This window comes from Nomascus leucogenys, chromosome 24, assembly GCF_006542625.1.
Source record: "Nomascus leucogenys isolate Asia chromosome 24, Asia_NLE_v1, whole genome shotgun sequence".
In the NCBI taxonomy this organism is placed as follows: Eukaryota; Metazoa; Chordata; class Mammalia; order Primates; family Hylobatidae; genus Nomascus; species Nomascus leucogenys.
In genome coordinates this window covers 12,820,623-12,844,700 of record NC_044404.1, presented here as the reverse complement: position 1 = coordinate 12,844,700, position 24,078 = coordinate 12,820,623, and the positions used below count along the sequence as shown (strand labels likewise).

Genomic DNA, 24,078 nt, shown 5'->3' with positions numbered 1-24,078 from the left:
TAGCAAGAATCATACTATCCTCACTGGGTCCCCAGGACCTAGAGTGATATATTCATATATGTGCTCATATACGTCACCTCACATGGCAAAGGGGAATCAGGGTGGTAGATGGCATTGAGGTTGTGAACCCGCTGACTTTCAGATGGGAGATTCTTCTGGATTATCCAGGTGAGCCCAGTGCAATTTAAGGGAATTTAAAAATGCAAGAGGGAGGCAGAAGAGAGAGTCAGGGAGTCAGAAAAAGCGATGAGTACAGAAGCTCTTCACTGTCATTTCCCAAATAGTGTTTCATCAAATGCTGAGGCTACAGGATGGTAACAGATAATAGGCAGAAGAATATGGCCAGGTGCAGTGGTTCACACCTGTAATCCCAGCTCTTTGGGAGGCCAAGGTGGGAGGATTGCTTGAGCCCAGGAGTTCAAGACCAGCCTGGGCAACATAGCAAGACCCTGTCTCTATAAAAAAAAAAAAAAATTTTTTTTTTTTTTGACAGAGTCTCACTCTGTCGCCCAGGCTGGAGTGTAGTGGCACGATCTCGGCTCACTGTAACCTCTGCCTCCCAGGTTCAAGCGATTCTCCTGCCTCAGCCTCCCGAGTAGCTGGGATTACAGGCATGTGCCACCACACCTGGCTAAGTTTAGTATTTTTAGTAGAGATGGGGTTGCACCATGTCTTAAACTCGTAACCTCAAGTGATCCACCTGCCTCGGCCTCCCAAAGTGCTGGGATTACAGGCATGAGCCACTGTGCCCGGCCTAACAAACATTTTTTTTAATTAGCTGGGCATGGTGGCACGTGCCTGTAGTCCCAGCTACTCAAGGAACTAAGGTGGGAGGATTGTTTGAGCCCAAGAATTCGAGGTTACAGTGAGCTATGATTGCAACACTGCACTCCAGCCTGGGCAACAGAGTGAGACCCTGTCTCATAAATAAATAAACAAACAAACAAACACAAATAATCACTGGAGTCCATTTGAGAGGTTTCCATTTTAGATCATGGGGCCTCTCAGCCTTTGATGTGGTTACTTACTCTCTGATTCTCCAAGGAAGGATATGGGGGCTAGTCAGAAAAATCTGCAATGTTTCTCAAACTTTGTTGGCCGTAAAACCTTTTTTTCTCAGAACTGCCATTGCCAGAAACTGAGTTTGAGGCCGGGCGTGGCTCACGCCTGCAATCCCAGCACTTTGGGAGGTCGAGGCGGGCGGATCACTTGAGATCAGGAGTTTGAAACCAGCCTGGCCAATGTGGTGAAACCCCCTCTCTACTAAAACTACAAAATTTAGCTGAGCGTAGTGGTACACGCCTGTAATACCAGCTTCTCAGGAGGCTGAGGTAGGAGAATCTCTTGAAGCCGGGAGGTGGAGGTTGCAGTGAGCCAAGATCACATCAGTGCACTCCAGCCTGGGTGACAGAGTAAGATTCTGTCTCAAAAAAAAAAAAAAAAAAAAGAAAAGAAAGAAAGTAACTTTGGGACATGTTGCCTTTGGCACTAGGGAAGCATTAAAGGGTTTCAGGATCATTAATGTGGTGGGGAGGTGGACAGGATGGAGGAGAGCGAGTCCATTTTAGCAAGGTCACGTCTTGAGTCCGAATTTAGCAACTGCTCGATCCTCACTTCCCACCAAGAAATCCCTCCTGCCTCACAGCAATCCCGTGCCGGCTCCATGAGCCAATTGTTGAGACTGCAGGGATCCTGAAGGTTCCAGGGCCGAAGCTGCATCCTTAGCTACAACTAAGGATATTGGAGCTGCATCCTTAGCTACAGCTCAGACGGGGTAAAACCCACCCAGCCCTGAAGTACGTTCCTGGGCAGCAACAGCTGCCACGGGACATTGGCAGCTACAAAGAATAATGTAGTGGGCCGGGCGCGGTGGCTCCCACCTGAAGTCCCAGCACTTTGGGAGGCCAAGGCAGGCAGATTATTTGAGGTCAGGCATTTGAGACAAGCTTGGCCAACATGGTGAAACCCCATCTCTAGTAAAAATACATAAAAATTAGCCAGGTGTGGTGGTGGGCGCCTGTAATCCCAGCTACTCTGGAGCCTGAGGCAGGAGAATCGTTTGAACCCGGGAGGCGGAGGTTGCATTGAGCCATGATCTCACCACTGCACTCCAGCCTGGGCAACAGAGTGAGACTCTGTCAAGAAAAAGAAAAAGAGAAAGAGAAAGGGAAAGGGAAAGGGAAAGGGAAAGGGAAAGGGAAAGGGAAAGGAAAGGGAGAAAGAGAAAGAAGAGAAGGAAGGAAGGAAAGAAGGAAGAAGGGAGGGAGGGAAGGAAGGAAGAAGAAAAGAAAGAAGAAAGAAGACGGAAGAAGGAAGGAAGGAAGAAGAAAAGAGAAGAAAGAAGAAGGAAGAAAGAAAAAGAAAAGAAAGAAAGAAAAAGAGAGAGAAAGAAAGAAAAAGAGGGAGAGGAGGGAGGGAGAGAGGAAGGAAGGAAGCAAGGAAGGAAGGAAGGAAGGAAGGAGATGGATGTAGTGGACTTGAAGAAAAAGGAAGCAGGACCCAGCTCCCCGGGAGTATTTGACTTTCTGATCCTCTTGGAGGTGCCTTAGGTTCCTGCACCAGCCTCAGGCCACTTGCCCAGAAGGGGCTTGTGTATTTACTTTTTGTTTGTTTGTTTGTTTGTAAGACAGGGCCTCGCGGTCACCCAGGCTGGAGTGCAGGGCTGCGATCATGAACGCGGCTCACTACAGCCTTGACCTCCTGGGCTCAAGTGATCCTCTCACCTCCGCCTCCTGAGTAGCTGGGACCACAGGTGTGCACCACCATGCCCGGCTAATTTTTTGTTGCCCAGGCTGTTCTCAAACTCCTGGGCTCATAAGATCCTCCTGCCTCGGCCTCCCAAAATGCTGGGAATACAGGCGTGAGCCTTGGTGCCCAGCCTGGTGTGTTTCCTTGCCCACCTCCCTCTCCCAGGCTGTGTGTGGGGAAGGGGCGGGGCACATGCCCCCCAGACCGTTTGGAGAGAGAGAAAACTCTTGGCCTGGCCGCTGCGTCCTGGCCTCCCTCACCTGAATCAAGAGTGGGAAGGGTGCCTGCCCAGGCTGGGAAGGTGAAGGTGGGGTTTAGGAGTTTCCTGGTCTCGGCAGGTTGGGACCATTTCAGGACACTCTCTGGAGGCCACACTATCTGTGCATGCACTCTCTGAGGGCAGGAACTGTACCTGGCAGGCAGCAATCCGTCAAGAAAGTTGATGGTTGAAATGAAGCTGTGGGTGACACCTCTAGGAGTTCTTAGCCCCCTGGAGGACCCAAGAACCCAAGGGGAACCTGCTGGGTGGGGCTTCCAAAGCAGGCCCCAGGCTCGCCCCAACCACCCTCACTGATGTGGTGTTTGACCTCTGACCCCTTCTGCTGCCTCCAGAGCCCTGGGCAAAGCTGGCGAGGACAATGGCACCATCTGTGGTGCAGAGCCTCATCACTGCAAACTCTGGAGCCTCCTTCCCCCACTGACCCAGGCGGAAGTAAAGATGGGCTCCTCTGGACTCCCGCAGGCCCCAGACAGTCCCCCCACACAGTACTGGCCACCCTCTCTTCTGTATTCCCCTTCCCACACTGCCACCCATCGAGGGCAAGGACTGGAACTGGTTCATCTCCATGGCTGTATCCACAATGCCCCGCATACAACAGGCACCTAATAAGGCTCACCTTTATTTACACAGCACTCACTATGTCCAGGAGCTGCTCTCAGCACTTGACACATATTAACTCATGTCATCCTTACACCAGCCCTACAATACAAGGTAGCTACTGTTATTAGCCCATTTTATAGATGGGGAAACTGAGGCACGCAGAGGTAACTTAACTTGCTCAAGGTCACCATTTAGTGTCAGAAGCAAGGGATAACCTTGACAGGCTGACAGAAAAGTTCATACCTTTAACCAAATGCTCTACTATCTCTCAAAGGTGGCTCATGCCTATAATCCCAGCACTCTGGGAGGCCGAAACAGGTGGATCACTTGAGGTCAGGAGTTCGAAACCATCCTGGCCAACAGGGTGAAACTCCGTCTCTACTAAAAATACAAAAATTAGCTGGCATAGTGGCATGTGCTTGTAATCCTGGCACTTTGGAAGGCCAAGGCAGGTGGATCACTTGAGGCCAGGAGTTTGAGGCCAGCCTGGCCAACATGGTGAAACCCATCTGTACTAAAAATACAAAAAGTAGTCGGGCGTGGTGGCAGGTGCTTGTAGTCCCAGCTACTCGGGAGGCTGAGGCAGGAGAATCACTTGAACCCAGGAGGTGGAGGTTGCAGTGAGCCGAGAGATCGTGCCACTACACTCCAGCCTGGGTGACAGAGCGAGACTCCATCTCAAAAAAAAAAAGAGAGAAGAAATGTGAGGATGGAAGGAGAGTTCAGAGTGATGCAGGGCCAGGGAACAAGGAACACAGGCAGCTTCTAGAAGCTGGAAAAAAGCAAGGAAACATTTTGCTACAGCCTATCCAGAAGAAAAACATAGCTCTGCTGCCTTATCATAGACTTTTTTCTTTTTTTGAGACAGAATCTTGCTCTGTCACCCAGGCTGGGGTGCAGTGGTACAATCTCAGCTCACTGCAACCTCTGCCTCACAGGTTCAAGCAATTCTTGTACGTCAACCTCCCGAGTAGCTGGGATTACAGGCACGCACCGCCACATCCGGCTAATTTTTAGCAGAGACAGGGTTTCGCCATGTTGGCCAGGCTGGTCTCAAACTCCTGGCCCCAAGTATCTGCCCACCTCAGGCTCCCAAAGTGCTGAGATTACAGACTTGTCATAGACTTTTGACCACCAGGGCTATAAGACAATACCTTCATGTTGTTCTAAGCCACCAAATGTGTGCTAATTTGTTATAGCAGCAAAAGAAAACTAGCATATACTGTAACCAGGATGAATAAAAGAGCCTATGTTTGGGTTGGAATTAATCAACAGGATAATGTGGGGGCCAAAAAAGGGGGTCTTGGACTAGGTTAATAGAAGTAAGGTGAGTCTACTGGGGACTGGTCTTTGGCCCAGGTGGCACCAGGACTTCTACAGTCGACGCTGATACTCAGAGATCCGTATCAGGGGCTTGAACTCTGTAGAGAGCTCCACACTTCAGCACCCAGCCCCCACTTGAGCATGGGCAAAATAGAACTTTTCTCCAAAACACCTGTTCTATCCTTCGCTTGTTTTTTCCCACATCCCAAAATGACACCTCCATGCAGCCAGATACTGAGCTCCCAAATAGAGACAGGATCCCTGATTTCCCTCCTGCCCTCTGTGCTCCCACCAGACCCACCCACAGGTCCTGTTGATTCTAGCTTGAAAGCACATTCCAGCTGGGCACCGTGGCTCATGCCTGTAATCCCAGCAATAGAAGGCGCAGGCAGGAGGATCACCTGAGCCCTGGGAGTTTGAGACCAAACTGGGCAACATAGCGAGACCCTGTCTCTACATAGGCGGGCGGATCATGAGGTCAGGAGATCAAGACCATCCTGGCTAACACGGTGAAACCCCGTCTCTACTAAAAATACAAAAACAAAATTAGCTGGGCATGGTGGCGGGCGCCTGTAGTCCCAGCTACTTGGGAGGCTAAGGCAGGAGAATGGCGTGAACCTGGGAGGCAAAGCTTGCAGTGAGCCGAGATCACGCCATTGCACTCCAGCCTAGGCAACAAGAGAGAAACTCCATCTCAAAAAAAAAAAAAAAAAAAAAAAAAAAAAAAAAAAAAAAAGGCCGGGCACAGTGGCTCATGCCTGTAATCCCAGCACTTTGAAAGGCCGAGGCGGGTGGATTACAAGGTCAGGAGTTAGAGACTAGCCTGGCCAGCATGGTGAAACCCCATCTCTACTAAACATACAAAAAATTAGCCAGGCATGGTGATGTGCGCCTGTAGTCCCAGCTATTTTGGAGGCTGAGGCAGGAGAATTGCTTGAACCCGGGAGGCAGAGGTTGCAGTGAGCCGAGATCGCACCACTGCACTCCAGCCTGGGCGACAGAGAGAGACTCCATCTCAAAAAAAAAAGAAACTAGATTTCAGCATATCATGAAGATCGTCTAAATGCCAAAGCTAACCCAGGATGGCGTGAGCTGCCTCAGCAAGGAGCGAGCATCCTGTCACAGGGGGCATACAAGCAGAGGCTGAATGAAAGTCCCTGGAGCCATGCCCGACCCAGAACAGCTGCTCATTTCAGATCTGCTGAATGCATGCATGCATGAATACTTGCATGTCACCAAAGGACTTAGGCATGCAGGGAGTAACTAGACTGAGCCATGTATAAAAAGTCCCTCCCCACCAGCGAGGCCACGAGAATGCCCAGTGGTTTTCAACCATAGATACCGGAAGAAGGTCCCCCACCCCCACCCCAGTATCCCCTGGGCGGACCTGGGAGGGGAGAGAGAGAAGTGGAGAACTGGTGTGGCCCAGAGCTGCCTTTTTTTGACATTCTGCGTGTCTAGTCTGTGGCTTAGGTGGGCTCTACCCCGACCAGTCCTGGAACTGTAGGCAAGACTCTCCCCTACCTCTGGGCCTCTGCACTGAATCCTTGTCTGTGAAATGAGGACCGTGATCACAGATGGGCCACACCCAGGGTCAGTGCACCGGCTGGACAAGCTGGCCCAGGCTGGGCTGATCTACCGTCATTGCCAAGGACCCTCGAGCCTCCAGGACTCCCCCGGCCCAGACACAGTCATCCTTCAGCCCCATTTTCCTTCTGATGATTGTCGTGATGTGAAGAAGGGTGATGAGGGAGTATGCAAACCTTGGAATGAATCACGATCTGCTCAAGAAACGAGTCTAAGTCAGATATGAGTGGGAGCAGAAGCAGAAACTTACAGTAAACGCCCCTCCTTCCGGCACTCACTGCTCTCAAGCTGAGTAACATGACTCCCTGACCCCAGAGCACTAGTGCTGCCCCAGGAAGGGATGGCTTTGACAAGCCAGACCCTCCTTCCACTCCTTCAGGGTCCCCTCCTCTCCAGGTCCCCCCATCCTTGCCTCCCTGCAGGATTTGAGCAGCCCTGGAAATGTCCCCTTTGCAAAACAAAACCAGAAAATCTCTCCTGCCCTCTTGCCACTCCCTGAAATTCCACCATTAGCACTCCACTGTATGGGGTAACTAGCTAAGCTTTTAAAGTTAAATCGCTAGGTAGAGGAGTCACACATAGAGCTTTTCTATCACCCCAGCTAAAATTCCTCTTTCTTTTTTTTTTTTTTTTTTGAAATACAGTCTCACTGTCACCCACGCGGGAGTGCAGGCTCACTGCAACCTACGCCTTCTGGTTTCAAGCGATTCTCCTGCCTCAGCCTCCTGAGTAGCTGGGATTCCAGGCACCTGCCACCATGCCCAGCTAATTTTTGTATTTTTAGTAGAGACAGGGTCTCACCACGTTGACCAGGCTGGTCTCGAACTCCTGGCCTCAAGTAATCTGCCTATCTTGGCCTCCCAAAGTGCTGGGATTACAGGTGTGAGCCACGGCGCCCAGCCCCAGCTAAGATTCTTTCATGAGAACCTTCCTGGTCCCAGCCTGCACACTAACCCAGAGCAAAGATGCTTACGTCTGGCTGGAATTGGGGATATGTGGATGTGGGAGGAAGGCTTGTTTAGCCTTAGCACTGGCAAGGAACATGATGTTGGGGGAATTCTAAGTTTACAGAGTTCACAGGAAGGCTGGGGCTTCCCCCGCCCCGCAACCCCACCCCGTGGTGCCTGGATGAAAAGGATGGAGCTATGGGGGAATAAATTTTTCTCTGTGGATATGCACCAGTTAATCCTGGGTCGTATTACAAAAAACACAATTGCACAAGACAGTGATATGAAGCATCAGAGGCCAACTCTCAGATGGTGAGAGCTAGCAAGAAAGCATTCCTGCCTCAGAATACCAGGCGAAAAATGATGGAGTCTTGGGAAAAATCAAGTAGAGGTGAAAAAAGAACTTCAGGATGGGCATGGTCGCTCACGCCTGTAATCCCAGCACTTTGGGATGCCGAGGCGGGTGGATCTCCTGAGGTCAGGAGTTCAAGACCAGCCTGGCCAACATGATGAAACACTGTCTCTACTAAAATACAAAAGTTAGCCAGGCATGATGGTGAGTGCCTGTAATCCAAGCTACTAGAGAGGCTGAGACAGTAGAATCGCTTGAACCCGGGAGAGGGTGGTTGCAGTGAGCCAAGATCCTGCCACTGCACTCCAGCCTGGGGGCAAAAACGAGTCCTGTGTTGGGCAAGTAGCCCCTTCCCCAAAGACTCCCTGACTCCTGCCAAGAAATGACCTAGTGCCTGAGCCCAGAGAGCTCAGCTTCCCCGGTAGGCGAGAAATGCAAATTAAGGCAACAAGGATATAACCCTTTTCACTAATCACATTAAGAAAAATTAAAATGCTGATAAGATCAAATGTCGGTTAGGATGTGGGAAAGTTACTACTCTCTTGCACTGCTAGTGGGAGGGTAAATTGTCCAGCCACCCTGGAAGGCAGTTCGGCGGTGTCTTTTAATTTGAATGCATTTTCACCCTGCAACCTCAGTATTCTCTTCTCAGTCTCTTGTCTAGGAAAGAATCACAGACATTTATTTCCAAAAGCATCCATATAGGGCTGTGCACTGTAATAGCGAACAAAGAAAGAAAGAAAGAACAACGGTGGCAACCTTAGCACCCATCCATCCAGGACATAAATAAACTATGAAACATCCAATTTGGCAAAAGATCACATAGCATTTTAAAAGATAGGCAGAGGATCTGTAAGTTTCAGCATGGAAAGCTCACCAAGATGCCTCATAGACATTATAAAGCCAAATGAAGAACCATATGTACCGTAGGGTATAGTATATGGAAAACTCTATATATGTCTATTAAAACAATATAAATATGGACATGCATTTATAAAGGTCTGCAAAGGAAACACACCAAATCAATTACGGTGGTTACATCTTTGAAGGGATCAGGATGAGGCGGTGTCAAAAGACTTGGCTTTGTCTGTAGCGTTTATAGTTTTGCTTTGAGAATATATTTATATATTCCTTGTGCAATTAAATATATAGTATTTTTATTTTAAAAAGGGTATGGGAGGCTGGGTGCGGTGGCTCACGCCTGTAATCCCAGCACTTTGGGAGGCTGAGACGGAAGGATCACTTGAGGTCAGGAGTTCCAGACCAGCCTGACCAACATGGTGAAACCTCATCTTTACTAAAAATACAAAAATTAGCAGAGTGTGGTGGCACATGCCTGTAATCCCAGCTACCTGGGAGGCTGAGGCAGGAGAATCACTTGAATCCGGGAGGCAGAGGTTGCAGTGAGCCGAGATGGAGCCATTGCACTCCAGCATGGGCAACGAGAGTGAGGCTCAGTCTCAAAAAAAAAAAAAAAAAAGGCCAGGCACGGTGGCTCACGCTTGTAATCCCAGCACTTTTGGAGGCCGAGGCGGGCGGATCACGAGATCAGGAGATCGAGACCACGGTGAAACCCCGTCTCCACTAAAAATACAAAAAAAAAAAAATTAGCCAGGCGTGGTGGCGGGCTCCTGTAGTCCCAGCTAGTCAGAGAGGCTGAGGCAGGAGAATGGCGTGAACCCAGGAGGCGGAGCTTGCAGTGAGCCGAGATCGCGCCACTGCACTCCAGCCTGGGCGACAGAGCAAGACTCCGTCTCAAAAAAAAAAAAAAAAAAAAAAAAAAAGGTTTGGTATGAGAGTTCAGGCTGCAGTGAGTTATGATCGCACTCCAGCCTGGACAACAGAGTGAGACCCTGTCTCTAACATAAAAAAAAGTGGAGGGGGCTTCACTCTACAGAAAGGAAGCACATGAGCTTCAGCCGCCAAACCAGCAAAGCCCCCCAAGCCCCTCTCACATCCCTTCCTTCCCTTCATCTCCCCAACACCTTAGCACCCCAAACTCTTACCTTCCCCCAGGTGAGGGCTTGCAGAGCTGGGACAGGATGTCTCTAGCCAGGGCTTTGTCCCCTCTGCCCTCTCGGGGGGAAGGGGGGAATACCTCACATTGCCCATTGGAGATGGAAATGGGCACCTGGCTGTCACCTTTGCTGCATAGATCCTCCCTCCTGCCTAAAGCCCACTCTGCCACTCTCCTCCCACTGCCTAAGGTTCAGATGACTAGAATTGATCCATAGCATGGAGTCCTCTCTTCCTGTAGGATTAAAGGGGAACTGGGTCTTCCCTCTCCCCCACTGTGACCCACCGCTGGACCAATAGCCTGCTCCTTCCTTTCCCTCTGTATCATTCAGCAGGCATCCACTCACACCTACTATGGTTCTATGCAGGGGTCCACCAGGGTACTGGGTCAGCTGAGGGCCTCTCTCTCCAGCAACCCTTGGGCTCAGTGAAACACGCCTGGTTACTTTGCGTTCTCCCCGCAGTGATTAATTTGGCGCTGGCCACTGGTAAGTGCTGTTTTCCTAAAGCAGTCCCCAAACTCAATTCTGAGGCAACCCACTACAGACTTCAGCCCCACCACTGACCTTCTTCCAGGGACAAATGCCCACCACGTGCTCCAGCGAATTCAATCCACAGCGTTGCTTTGCCGGACGCGGATTGGGGAAGCTAATCCCGGTGGTCCTGCACCCTCACCCCACTCTCACCCACAGCCAACTCTCCCTCCTTTCCTTGACCCTCCAGCCAGTGGCCAGCTTAGGGAGGGGGCAAACAGGGGACCGCGCACACAACAGGGTAGAGCGCCGACGACCAACCTCCCATGGTCGAGGGAGGCTCCATCTGGCCTCCCGGCTACTCCCACGGCCTCACCTGATCTGCCCAGGACCCGGACGGGCCCGCAGGTAGGCGGGATAAAGAGCGCCTCCCGCGTATGGCAGTGCTCTCAGTCCAATTCACACTGAATGAATGAATCAGTCCCAGCCATCGGGGCGGGGGGGTGAGGGGTGAAGCAGGCGCCCCCCCCCACTAGCCCTTCAGCCAGCCTCCCACCTGTGGGTGCTTGCATATTCCTGTGTTCCTGCTTGTCACCCGCGCCCCCTCACCGCAACTGGGCAGAGAACGGGGTGAGGAGTGTCCTCCCTTGCGTCCCACGCACCCCACACTGTCCGGGCTCTGGACCGCCGGGGCCTCCCCAGGTGCCTGTCACCCGCTTACCTGTGGGAAGGCTCGTAGAGCCCCCAGGAACAGCAGTCCCAGCGCGGCGAGGAGGACGCGCATCCCCGGGGCCGGACGGGAGGCGGGCTGGCGGCCCGCGCCCACCTGGGAAGCGGGGGAAGCGGGGGAAGCGGGGGAAGCGCGCGGCGTCCACGTGCGGTCCCGGCGGTTCTCAGCCGCGCGCGTGGACTTCAGGCTCCAGCACACTCCCGCCGCGGCCACCTAGTCCGCACCCAACGCACGCCGCGAAGTCACTTCAAAAGTGGTTGTTCCTCCGAGGTTTCAGCTTAATTCTCCCGTATCAAATTGGTTCCAGGAACACTTAGCTACAAGTAGCGAAGAAAAAAGGGGGCAAACACGTGCAGAGATGACTCAGGAAAAGGCACACTAGGAGACGCCTCTCTTAGCTGTTTGAATGGCCCGCCCCGGATTTGACGGAACTAGTGGTCCTGGCTCTAGGGAGTGTGCTGCCCGCCGCACCTGGGCTGCGGGGAGCGGAGGCAGGCAGCTTCTGGCCCTGGAGGTGGGGACTCAGGATATTAGGAGGCCCCAAGGGGGTTCCAATGCCCCCACCTCCACTCCTGCCCCAAGAAACGGTGAAATGTGAGTAGTTTCCTGTCCCTGACACGGTCAGCCAGGACTTTCTCCCATGCCCTTGAGATTCTTTGGAAGGGACAACTGGCCTAGGGAGACTGCAGAAAAAGCACCCATCACCCAACCATCCCCATTCATAAGCATTTGCTGTAAAATGAATCAGTGAGTGGATGATAAATTGGTGGATGGATGGATGGATGGATGGATGGATGGATGGATGGATAGATGGATGAGCAGGTGGGTGGGTAAATGGGTAGGTGGGTGGATGGATGGATGGATGGATGGATGGATGGATGGATAGATGGGTGGATGGATGCGTGGGTAGGTGGGTGGGTGGATGGATGGATGGAGAGGCGAATAAATGGATGGATGGGTAGGTAGGTGGGTGGATGGGTGGATGGCTGAGTGGATGGGTAGATGGGTGGGTGGATGGATGGATGGATGGATGGATGGATGGATGGATGGATGCATAGGTGGATGGATGGATGGGTGAGCAGCAGGTGAGTGGTTAAATGGGTGGGTGGATGGGTGGATGGATGGATGGATGGATGGATGGATGCATAGAAGGATGCATGGATGGATGGATGCATAGATGGATGCATGGATGGATGGATGCATAGGTGGGTGGATGGATGGATGGATGTGCAGCAGGTGAGTGGGTAAATGGGTGGGTGGATGGGTATATGGATGGACTGAATGTTGGAGGAACTGATGGATGGTATAGATCATTTGATTTCCCTGAGCCCTGACCCTTTAGAGTTTTCTTCCTGGAGGAGGCGGCTGGCACTCTTACCTAAAAGAAAGGATTCAAGCCTCCTCGTATTATGTTCTCATTTGCTGGTGAATGATTTTCCCTTCCAGTGCTTCCCCATCCCCTGGGTTCTCTCTTTGCTCCTTTCATTCCTCATTCCATGTGTCTGTGTTGAGTATCTGCTGGGTGGGCCACAGGTCAAGGGTTCTTTTGACTGATTTTGTTTGGTTTTCAGATGTGAAAGCCAAGGCTCAGAAATCGGCAGGCAGTCCTAGGTGCTCTAATTAAGGGTGGGCCAGTTATTTTCCCTGAGCCCAGAATAGCCTAAGGACACTCTGGCTTCTGTGTCTACCTTGATCTGTCCTGCAATGTACCAGGCCTCCATCAGGTGAAGGCCCTATAGGGTGGGAGTGCTAACCTCCCACCAGGAACTTCCCAGCAAGGTCTCCACAACTGACCACTCCACGCTCAACCCTCCTGGGGCTGCTGGACTCCACTTGGGAAAACTGCTCCATCATGCCCCTTCCCAAGAGACCCACTTCCAGACACTCCTCTGGATGTACCAGGCCCAGTATCTTAGGCTGTCTGAGCTGGGACTATGTTAAACAATGAGGTAAGCAATTATGGAAGTGACCTGCCTGTGATAATGACAGAACCAGACAGGGACAGGAGGAACCCAAGACACCTGCTTCCCAGTCCAGAGCTTTCTACTACAGAAAAGCTGGCAGCTGGGTGACATGGCTCATGCCTGTAATCCCAACACTTTGGGAGGCCGAGGTTGGAGGATCACTTGAGCCCAGTTTGAGACCAGCCCGGGCAACATAGCAAGACCCCATCTCTATTTTTTGTTTAATTAAAAAAGAGAGAGAGAGAAGGGCTGGTGTTTTGAATAAATAAATGAACGACAGCATCAAAATAGCTTGCACAAGGAGAAATACAAATAAAAAACAATTACAAGTTTTATAAGTTTAACTTTTTAGTAATTGAAGAAATGCAAATTCAAGCAACATTTGATAACCTTTTAGATCTATTCAATCATCATTTTTTTTTTTTTTTTTGCTTTATAAAAACAATTTTGGTAAATCCAACCCCAAAGTTGTGGTGAGACCAGAATACTCATTCGTACTCTGCTGGTAAATGTTACAACCTTTTTGAGAAAGCAGTATGGCAATTCTTAGCAAAAGCCAAAAAAAAAAAAAAAATGTTTACTACTTGTGAGTGGCTTAGTAATTTCACCTCAGTGAAGAAAAACTAAGGAAATAATTTAACTGGAAAGCTAGAAAAAGAAAAAAGAAAACTACACAGTAATGTTTCCTTATACATTATTTATAAATTTTTGAAATACTCTGAGAGTCACAACAAGAAATGATTAAGGAAATTGTGGTACATCCATTTAGTGGAATATTGCACATCCATTAAAAAGGGTAAATCTATAGATGCTGTGGAAACTTGTCTCTACCTCAAATCCTTCCCTCCATGGATTTCCAAAGAGACCTTTCTAGTACACACATCTCACCAAGACACTCCCCTGTACAGAACCCTTGCAGAAGTATGGTGTGTGTTTTGGCAGAGGACCCACACCACGTAGAAAATTACATTATTCATTTAATGATAACAATAGCAGCTACCTTTAAGTGCTTATTTTGTGCTAAGAGTTTTCAGGCTTTGTTTTCTTGTATCCTCACGAAAACCCCATGAACAAGGTCCTACTTTTATGCCCAGTCTGCAGGAAAAGAACCAAGGCACAGAGCAGTGGCTCCCCTGGGTCAGGGTCACCCAAATCCAAGGGTGCACAAGTCTGCTCACAGCCTGGCGGGGGCTGACTCCTCCCTTGTGCCGTTTTACTTCTCCTGGACCTATACTCCAGCCAAATGTGCAGCCTTCTCACCCCTGCCAGCCTTTGCCCACGCTGGCCTCCACCTGGGACACAGAGACTCCTGATCATCTTCCTAACCCGTTCCAATGCTACCTCCTCCTTGTTGCTTTCCTGGCAGTGTCCCCCGTCCCCCAGCCCTCTTCCCAGTCAAAAAGTGGTTTCTGTCGTTTTTTGTGCCGCAATTCTAGATCTGATCTCATCGTGTCATAACCATAATGACTGGTTCATGTATCCCTCTGCCCCAGGAAACTGTGTACTCCTGAGAACCAGAATTCCCCCAGGGCGCCCAGGAAAGTAGCTGACATATGGCTTAAGTGGAGGGAAGGCACATTTTGTGGCCAGGGAGCCAGCTGGATCCCAGGGGGAGTTGGGCTGGTAGCAACCAAGGAAAACAGCCATTCATGGGACTCTTAAGAGCAGGCAGTGGACAGAGCCCCTGGGTGCCCTCGGCAGGTTTCAGGCCGTATGAAAGTGCTTTGAAGAGTGGAAGGGGAAGTCCCTAGGCTCTGTGCAAGGCACAGCAGCAGTCCTTGTTGTGGGGCCGCGGGGCCCTCCAGAGCAAGCTGTGGAAGGAAGCCAAGCCCGAGGGGCTACAGGAGACTGGGGAGCGAGGAGCGCTTGCTCACACAGTCTCAGCTCCGCAGGCTTCTTGGAGGAAAGGTGAGGAAGGTGAATGCAGTAGGAAGCCATCCAAGGGGAATCGGGAATCTGTGTCCCCAAAGTGATGCTGAGCAAGACACAAGGTCCCAACTTGGTTCAGGAAATTCAGGGACTTCCTCCAACAGCTGGGAACCTGAGTCCCAAATGGCCCCAAAATACCCTTAGCAGATAAAGGGTTCTTTCTTGCCCAGGCAGCAGCTGTTAGGTAGGAGGCTGGAAATCAGAGAGCGGAGCCTGGGGCCTTTCTTCTTCAATAGGTCCAGGTGCACCTTTTCTTTCTTTCTTTTTTTTTTTTTTCTTTTTGAGATGGAGCCTCACTCTGTTGCCCAGGCTGGAGAGCAGTGGTACAATCTCGGCTCACTGCAAACTCCACCTCCCTAGGTTCCAGCGATTCTCGTGCTCAGCCTCCCAAGTAGGTGGGATTACAGGCACGCATCACTGTACTCGGCTAATTTTTGTATTTTTAGTAGAGACAGGGTTTCACCATGTTGGCCAGGCTGGTCTTGAACTCCTGACCTCAAGTGATCCGCCTGCCTCGGTCTCCCAAAGTGCTGGGATTACAGGCGAGAACCACCGTGCCCGGCTGCAGGTGCACCTTTTCTGAGCAACTTTCTTGGGAGCCTTGGTAGCAGTAGGACTCTCCATTAGGCTTCTCTGGTCACCCTTGGCCTCCACCAGTCCTAATCGGCAGGACCCATGTCAGGCTCCCTCCAACTCACATCCCCAGATCTCCCTGCCCTTTTGAGGCACCAACATTAGGGGTTTTCAGCTGCCTGGGTGAACCCCAGCAATGCACACCACAAGCACGACACCCCTAGACCAAGCCTGGCTGGAAACTAAGCAAAGGGGCACTGGCTCTCCAGAACTAGGGTTGTTGTGCCCCTTCCCACGGGCAGGAGGGAAGGCTGTGAGGCCTCGGGGATGCTCTTAAAGATTCTCCACAGTAACACTAACAGTGTCATTCATTGAGCTCCTGCTGTGTACCACATCCTTGGTCAGACATTTAATGCTGGCATCAAGATTTCAAGTCAGTATTGCTATCCCCACTTTATAAATGAACTGAGGCTCAGAGTAGTTAAGTCACTTGCCCGAGGTCACACAGCATGAGGGTGGCAGGGCTAGGATTTTACTCCAACCCTGTCTGACTCTGAAGCCTCAGCTGCCTTCTCTTCCCTCCCCAGGCCTCTCTCACCCTTGCTTTCCGCAGGAGAAAGAGCACTGATGTATAATTCCTGGTCTGGCCATGTGACTTTGGGAAGTCATTTCTCCTCTCTGAATGTATTATTATCTATTGCAATGTGCCTCAAAACCTAGTGGCTGAAAACAATAAACATTATATTGCACTGTTTCTGTGAGCCAGCAATTTGGGAGAGACTTGACAGGGGGATGCTGGCTCAGGGATTGCCATCGAGATGTGAGCCAGGGCTGCAGTGGTCTGAAGGCTCGAGTGGGGCTGGAACATCTGCTTCCAGGATTAGCCACTCCCACAGCTGTGGGCAGGAGGCTTCAGTCCCACGGGGCCGCCTGAGTGTCCCAACAACATGGCTCTGGCTTCCTCCAGAGCAAGTGACCCCAAGTGAGCAAGACAGAAGTCACAATGTTTTTGATGAACTAGCTTCAGAAGTCACATTTTGTCATTTCCACAGTATTCTGTTGGTTATACAGGCTGGCTCTCCCCAGTGTGGGAGTGGACTGCACAAGGGCATGAATAGCAGGGGCTGGGGAACACTGGGAGCATCAGCTTCCCCTTCTGCCAGATGTGCGTTGAAGCATGACCAGGCTGCCCTCTGAAGGTTGCAATGGCCTTGAATAAAACATGGACATAGAAAGCTCTTGGAAATGCAAGGAAGACATGGAAAGGGCTCTGCTTCCCTTTGCCCCTCCCACTGCCTATCCAGGCCCCTGCTATGGCCCCAGACCTCCCATTCCAGAGCACAGCTAAAATGCTCATGGCTGGGGGTTCCCGTTTCTGAGAAACATGCTATCATGACATTCACTGTTCCAGCCAAGGGGTGACTCACGCAGGGCAGGCCCACAGGAGGGAACCTTGGGGGTCTGGGGCCTTTCCTGGCCCCTCAGGTGATGTCAGGTGGGTGACCACTTCCTATGCCTCTGTGGGCCAGCCTGCTGGTCACACAGTCTCTGTGGGGACACTTCCCCCAACCTTTGGCACCAGATTTGGGCTCAGTCTTGGCTCCAGCTTGATAGGTGTGGAAAGACTAGATGGAAAGTCAGGAGCCCCAATTTGGCCCAGGTTGGCATTTAGCTGCATGACTTTCTCTTGGAGGGCCTCAGTGCCCTCATCTGTAAAATGGTGGGGGGCTAGGGTCAATGATCTGCTTAAAAGTCCATTTGTTGCAAGGCCCCAGTGGGGAAGAAGGGGAGGCCTGGATCCCTCTGGGCCTGGCGGCTCCTGCAGAGCATTTACAGCTAGAACCAGACAGCCCTGGTCAAATGCTATCTCTGCCATTTACTAGCTGTGTAAATTGGGCAAGTTACTCACCCTCTCTGAGTCTCCGTTTCTTCATCTATAATGTGAAAATGATAATATCTACTGCAAAGGGCTGGGGAGGATTAAACAGGTTGATGTGACTAGCACCATGGGAAGGCCATGCTGTCTCGGTTGGAGCCTCAGCAGGGGGCCCCCATCCTCCAAGCCCCTCCCTTAGTGGCAGCCAGCCTCCCAGCTCAGGCACCTTTCACCTAACCTTGGCCTTATGGCTGTGAACCCTCATGACTCCTGGGCCTAGCAGCCGGGCTTTCCAATTTCCAATATTTCCTTCCATCCCCCAGAGACACGAAGAAGGAAGCTAAGACCAGAGAGGGAAAGAGACTTGGCCAAGGCCCACAGCCTGGTGGGGATGACCCTGTGGGCTGAGAGTCCCCATCGAGGAGTCCCCGTCTTCCCCAGACCTTCTTGCTCATCAGGGCCGTTGTAAATGGAGGTGAGTCATTTAGACTCTCAGGAAACCAAGCCTAGTCCAATATTAATCATGGAACCAGAGACACTGAGTGCAAGAAGGAAACGGAACCAACTGATGGTGGCAGCAGCTTCATCGGAGGGCCAGGTGAGGAGAGTGCACCCATGGGTGCGTCCATGCAGGGAGGTCTGAGAGTAAAAGTCCACGGGAAACCGCGCACGGTGGCTCACGCCTATAATCTCAGCACTTCGGGAGGCCAAGATGGGCAGATTGCTTGAGCCCAGGAGTTTGAGACCCACCTGAGCAAGATAGCAAAACCTCATCTCTACTAAAAATGCAAAAATTAGCCGAGTGTGGTGGCACATACTGTAATCCCAGCTACTTGGTAGGCTGAGAAAGGAGGACTGCTTGAGCCCTAGAGGTCAAGGCTGCAGTGAGACGCGATTGCACCACTGCACTCCAGGCTGGGTGATAGAGCCAGACCCTGTCAAAAAAAAAAAAAAAAAAAAAAACCCATGGGAAAATGGATGCTCAGAGAAGAAATTGGCCTAAGCCATCCAGTAAGTTCTAGATTCAAACCCAGGTTTGTGAGTCTAGAGTGAGCCTCTGCCCTGGTGGTTGCAGTTGCTGAAACTTGCATCCCCAAATCCCGTCGTCCTGATGGCCAAAGGACAGCCCACATTTCTTGGTGGCCTGGGACCTGCTCTCTGCTCCCCAGAGCCATCTGTTGTAAGGGAGTTTGCTCTAAGGGGATTGGCCTTGTGTTTCCCGTTACCCACCCTCCCTGCCTCCTCCACATGGGCCGAGTCTCTGACAATCAGGCAGCAAGAGCCTCCGAGCCCAGGACCAGCGCTGGAGGATTGGAAGGGGCCACAGGCACCCCTGTCTTCAAATAATGACTTATAACTCAGAATTTTCAAGAAACCAGCACACCTGATCCCATGAAGGCTGAGAACGTAGAGCCCTGAGGAAGAAACTGATCGAGGCTCCATCCAGGTCTTGAAGCTCCATCACTAGTCACTCCTTTGGGTCAAGGAATTGAAGGTCCCAGTTAAAATGTAAATCATTCTTGGAGAAACCCCTTGCTAAGTCCCTGGCAGATGTCGCAGGGGCTGGTTTCTCAGAAGAGCCTTGGTGGAGAGCAGGCCCTGGGATTCTGATGGCCCAGTGTGGCGAGAGGGTGCTGAGGAAGCGCCTAGGTTCAGACCTGAGCTCAGCACCTTGGCTGAGAAGGCCCCAGGTGGAGCACTGGCCACCCCGTCACACTCCCTAGTGGCCTCCTTTCTCTCCTGGTGCCACCAAGCTTGTCCCTGCCCCAGGGCCTTTGTGCTCGCTGGTCCCTCCGCCTGAAACCTTATTCCCCCAGCCCTGCAAAGTGTTGTCCCTCTCAGAAAACTTCTGGGGTGACAGATATAGTGGTCATCTTGGTTGTGGAGAAGGATGTATATACATGCCAACACTTACAAAATGGTATACTTTAAATTGGTCAAGATTACTGTGTGTCAATTATACCTCAATGAAGCTGTTAACACACACACATTTTAAAACCGCAGCCCCTGCTCATCTTCAGGTGTTGGCTCAGATGAACCTCCTCAGAGAGGCTTTCCCTGACCACCCCAGCTGATGTTGCCACTCTCTGCCACATCACCCTGTTCATTAGGGACGTACCACAGTGGGGAGCAGGGATTGTGTCTTTCTGGTCCACTGACATGAGCAGGGCTTGGCTTCATGAATCTTTATTGGATGACTTGAATGACCAAGGACAGGGGTCCTAGCAGACATGGCAGATGTCAACTCGCCCTTCTGGGGCTGGTCTGGGGGTGTTCCAAGAACACCAAGCAAGGCTGAGAAGGGCAGGTACTGCTCTGAAAGTGAAACCCGGAACACAGCCATGCTGCCGGCCCATCTGCGCCATCATCCATGCTGTGGGTGCCTGCAGAAAGTGCCAGCAGGAACCCTGTTCCTAGCAGGAGCTGCCCATCAGCATATGGCATTCATTCAGAAAATCCCTCTGGGATCTCCCCGGTCATTCCCTCCATGTGGCTGGGAGAGGGTCTGCCCCACACCCGGAATCATCCCTCCCTCCAAACAGGAGGCAGGAGGCCTGAAGGCCCAGTCTGGCCTGGGGCTCACCAGACACAAAACCCTGGCAATGTGGGGAAACTAAGGCGTGGCCACAACTCAAGCCTCAGCTAGATCTGCAGACTCATGGGGACCCCCCCGAAGACTGGAACTGTGATCTGGCCTGAGAAAAACCCATCAGTTACCATCCATAACCCCCATCGACTCATGGTGATTTCACTGGGTTCTAGTTTGCATCAGACGCTGGCCAGAATGTGAGAGCTGAGGTGGGGGTTGCCGCATCCAGCAACCGCTCCCCTGCCCCAGTTACACCGACCCTGAGGCCAAAGTCCCGCAGCCAGTCAGTGCAGGGACAGCCCCCAGGCCCCAGCCTCCTGAGCCCCCATTTGGCCCCTCTGCCCTCCCCCGGCTTTATATTGTGTGTATTTGCTGCTTGCGATCATTTTCCTTTTCCAGGCCTGTCACCAGGGGAGCAAAGCCGTGACCCCAAGCTTTCAGACTCTGGCAAGGGAGGCAGATGGCAGGGGTCCCAAGGGTCTGCTTGGCCGTGACTGCAGAGGCTGATGGAACATCAGGGCTTCAGGAGTGGTCAACAGCCTGTTTCAGTGCTGCACACACACACACACATGCACACACACATGCACGCATCTGTGTGAGCACATACTTGCCTCCCAGACTCAGCATCCATCATCCCAAATGCCCAGCCAGCTTATCTACCCATTACCTGAAAACAATCCTGTTATCTGTCCAAGGAGATAGTGTGGAAATAAATGCTTAGCAATAAATGGACTGTGCTGTCTACCCCACATCCACCTCCTGGGGGGCCTGTGTGTTCTGGGGGTCACTCTTGCATTTCAAGTGACTCCAAACAACGTCCCCAAAGCAGCAGCCCACCTTGTGTTTCCTTGAGGCCTGAGTCCGGCCACTGGCTGGCATCCCACTCTCATGCTTGGCAGTGGAAACAGCAGCCACTGCCTTGGCTTGGACTGACACTGCACAGGCGCCAGGGTTCTTTCTGAGCCAGGGCTTCCGGCTCTGCAGGGGCCATTGAACTGAGCCAAGGAAAGAACGTATTGGTGGCAGCCAGGCATCATGGCGCACACCTGCGGTCCAAGCTACTCAGGAGGCTGAGGCGGGAAGATTGCTTGAGCCCAGGAGTTCAAGGCTGTAGTGAGCCATGATTATGCCACTGCACTCCAGCCTGAGTAACAGTCAGCCTGGCCCTGACTCTAAAAAAGAAGAAAAAGAAAAAAAAAAGAACCTGTTGATAGCATCTATGGATATGGGTAGACACTGAGCCCTGGGGTCCCTTCCTTGTATTCCAGGGACCAGCATTTGACCATCCAGGCCTGTGTGGTCTGTCAAGGAGACCTGGTGCCCAGCAAGACCTGGGGCTCTGCCAGGACCACCTCCTATGAGACCTGCTCTTGCTGCAGTGTCTAATGTGCCTATAGTAGCAAGAATGCTTGGATGAAAGGGACACATCCCTGCTTAAGAGGCAATGCCATGGATTAATATTCATTTAAACAAACACTTCTACAGGCATATGGGTACCAGGCCCCAGGATAGGTGCAGGGGTTCATCAGTGAACAAGGCTTTTGCCCTCAGAGAGATGGGAGCAACTGAGAAGTTTGGATCAGGAAGGGGCATGGCCTGACTTGGGTTGTCTTGGTCACTCCAGCTGCTGCGTGGGAAATAGATGGCCCAGGAAAAGAGGGGGAGGACGAGAGAGGGGAGAGTAGACAGGGGCAACTGAAGCATCCAGGGTGGAGGGGGTGGAGGCTGGGGCCAGGAGGGAGCTGTGGGAGAGAGAAGGGGCCGGATTAGGGGTGAACTTTGGGGATGGGATTTACTGAAGGACTGGATGTGTGTGAGAGTGAGGCAAAGGTTTGGCCTGGGAAACTGGAAGTGTGATTTCCTTCAGCTGGGGTAATGAGGGACTACTGAGGGAGGGCAGGGGCTTTAGGAGCACCTGTCAGCGGCCACCTACCCAGACTGTGGTGGGGTGGATGCAGTGGTCAGTGAGGGCTTCCCGGCAGAGGTGACGCTTAAGCTGAGACCTGAAGGAAGGAGCAGGCTGGGGAGAAAGGGGTAAGAACAGCAAAGAGTGGGACTGCTGGGAAGAGCTCACTGAGGGTGGCTGGGGGAACTTTCCATGGCCCCAGGGGTGGCCCGAGGGTTACTGATGGGGAAGGGAGAGAGCTCCAGATGAGGCCAGAGGGGGCAGGATGGGTCCAGGCTGCTTACTCAGCACCAACAGGGAGGGAGGCTTGGCCATGAGCAGCCCAATCAGACCGAGAAATGGAGACGGGTAATAAATAGCCACAGATGAGTCATCTCAAGCCCCAATTCTGAGCCTGCCTGGCTGCTCTCCTGGGCCCGCAGCCTTCCTGGGAGGGGCCCCTGATTTCAGAATGACCAGGTCAGGCAGAGCTCAACTCCCAGGGCCCCTGTGCTGGGAGCTCAACCCTGCAAGGCCCCAGGTGGCAAGACAGCTTTGCTTTGTGGCAGCTGGTCCCATCGCCTTCCTCAGCACCCAGGTCAAAATAAGCAGCACACAGAAAACATTTTTTATGTGATCATTGCTTCAAACTTTTTTTTTTAATCCTAGTATTAATTAGCCAGGTATGTAGGACTAATACAGTGCTCACCTGCGGTCCCAGCTGCCTGGGAGGCTGAGGCGGAAGAATTGCTTGAACCCAGGAAATCGAGGCTGCAGTGAGCTAGGATTGCACCACTGCACTCCAGGCTGGGTGACAGAGTGAGACTCTGTTTAAAAAAAAAAAAAAAAGCTGTATTAATAAAATGTAATTAGAGGTATCCAGATGTTGGGGGAAAAAAGCATTTGGTAAAGTCAGAGAAAGCTGGGTTCAAATCCCACCTCTTACTGCAGCCACAGCTGAGCAACTTGGAGCCAGCTGGTTAACCACCCTGGGCCTTGCCTTTCTTATCCATCAAATGGGAATAACAATGGCACTGACTTCACAGGGTTATGCAAAGATCAGAGATGCTAAATGCTTGGCACAGTACTGAGCACAAAGGAAGCTCCAGGATACCCAGCTATAAAACCACAAAGACAGGGATCTATTCTAAATTTGTGGCCATCTAGTCAGGGCCCGGCCATAGGACAAATGAGGCCACCATTTTCCCTCCAGGCCCCCAGGTCTCCTGGGCCTCAGATGCCGGAGCACAAAGCCTCACTGTATTTGCCCCTGGTTCATGCAGCCCCCTGGAGGCTCTAGACTTGAGAAGGCAAGCTCCCTGAGGGCAGGGAGTTTCTCAATGCTAGTTTCTCAATGCTTTATTACCAGGGCTTGGCATAATAAATATTTATTGAATTAATAAATATAGCAGGCCGGGCACAGTGGTTCACGCCTGTAATCCCAGCACTTTGGGAGGCCGAGGCAGGTGGATCACTTAAGGTCAGGAGTTCAAGACCAGCCTGGCCAACATGGTGAAACCCTGTCTCTACTAAAAATGCAAAAAAAAAAAAAAAAAATTAGCTGGGAGTGGTGGTGGGCGCCTATAATCCCAGCTAATCGGGAGGCTGAGGCAGGAGAATCGCTTGAACCCAGGAGGCAGAGGTTGCAGTGAGCTGAGATTGCGCCACTGCAGAGCGAGACTCCATCTCAAAAAAAAAAAAAAAAAAAAAAAAAGAATATAACCATCCCGAATTAAAAATAATAATAGGCTGGGCACGGTGGCTTACCCCTGTACTCCTAGCACTTTGGAAGGCTGAGGTGGGCGGATTACTTAAGGTCAGGAGTTTGAGACCAGCCTGGCCAACATGGTGAAACGCCATTTCTAATAAAAATACAAAAAAATTAGCTGGGTGTGGTGGTGGGCACCTGTAATCCCAGCTAATCAGGAGGCTGAGGCAGGAGAATTGCTTGAACCTGGGAGGCAGAGGTTGCAGTGAGCCGAGATTGTGCCATTGCACTCCAGCCTGGGCAATAGAGAGAGATTCAGTCTCAAAATAATAATAATAATAATTTTTCAAGCAATTAGTTCGGCTTGCCATATTCTCATAATTCAGATGCTAAGGAGACAATGGGCCCAGCTAGATTTAAAGGGTTTACTACTGGCCTGGCATGGTGGCTCATGCCTATAATCCCAGCACTTTGGGAGGCCAAGGTGGGCAGATTCC

The 24,078-nt window shown here is 51.6% G+C and overlaps 1 protein-coding gene across 2 annotated transcripts in view; it reads right to left on the bottom strand.

Moving 5' to 3' along the window:
* The window catches only part of TNFRSF8 (TNF receptor superfamily member 8), a 79,857-nt gene extending 68,434 nt beyond the window's left edge, over window positions 1–11,423 (bottom strand). The window contains exon 1 of one of the 2 annotated variants that reach the window (XM_030805471.1): window positions 11,048–11,423. In XM_030805471.1, coding sequence (XP_030661331.1) covers window positions 11,048–11,110 — 63 coding nt within the window. In that variant the 5' untranslated portion in view covers window positions 11,111–11,423. The remainder of the gene's footprint in view (window positions 1–11,047) is intronic. The other variant, XM_030805472.1, reaches the window with a different exon arrangement.
* Window positions 11,424–24,078: the final 12,655 nt, after the last annotated feature.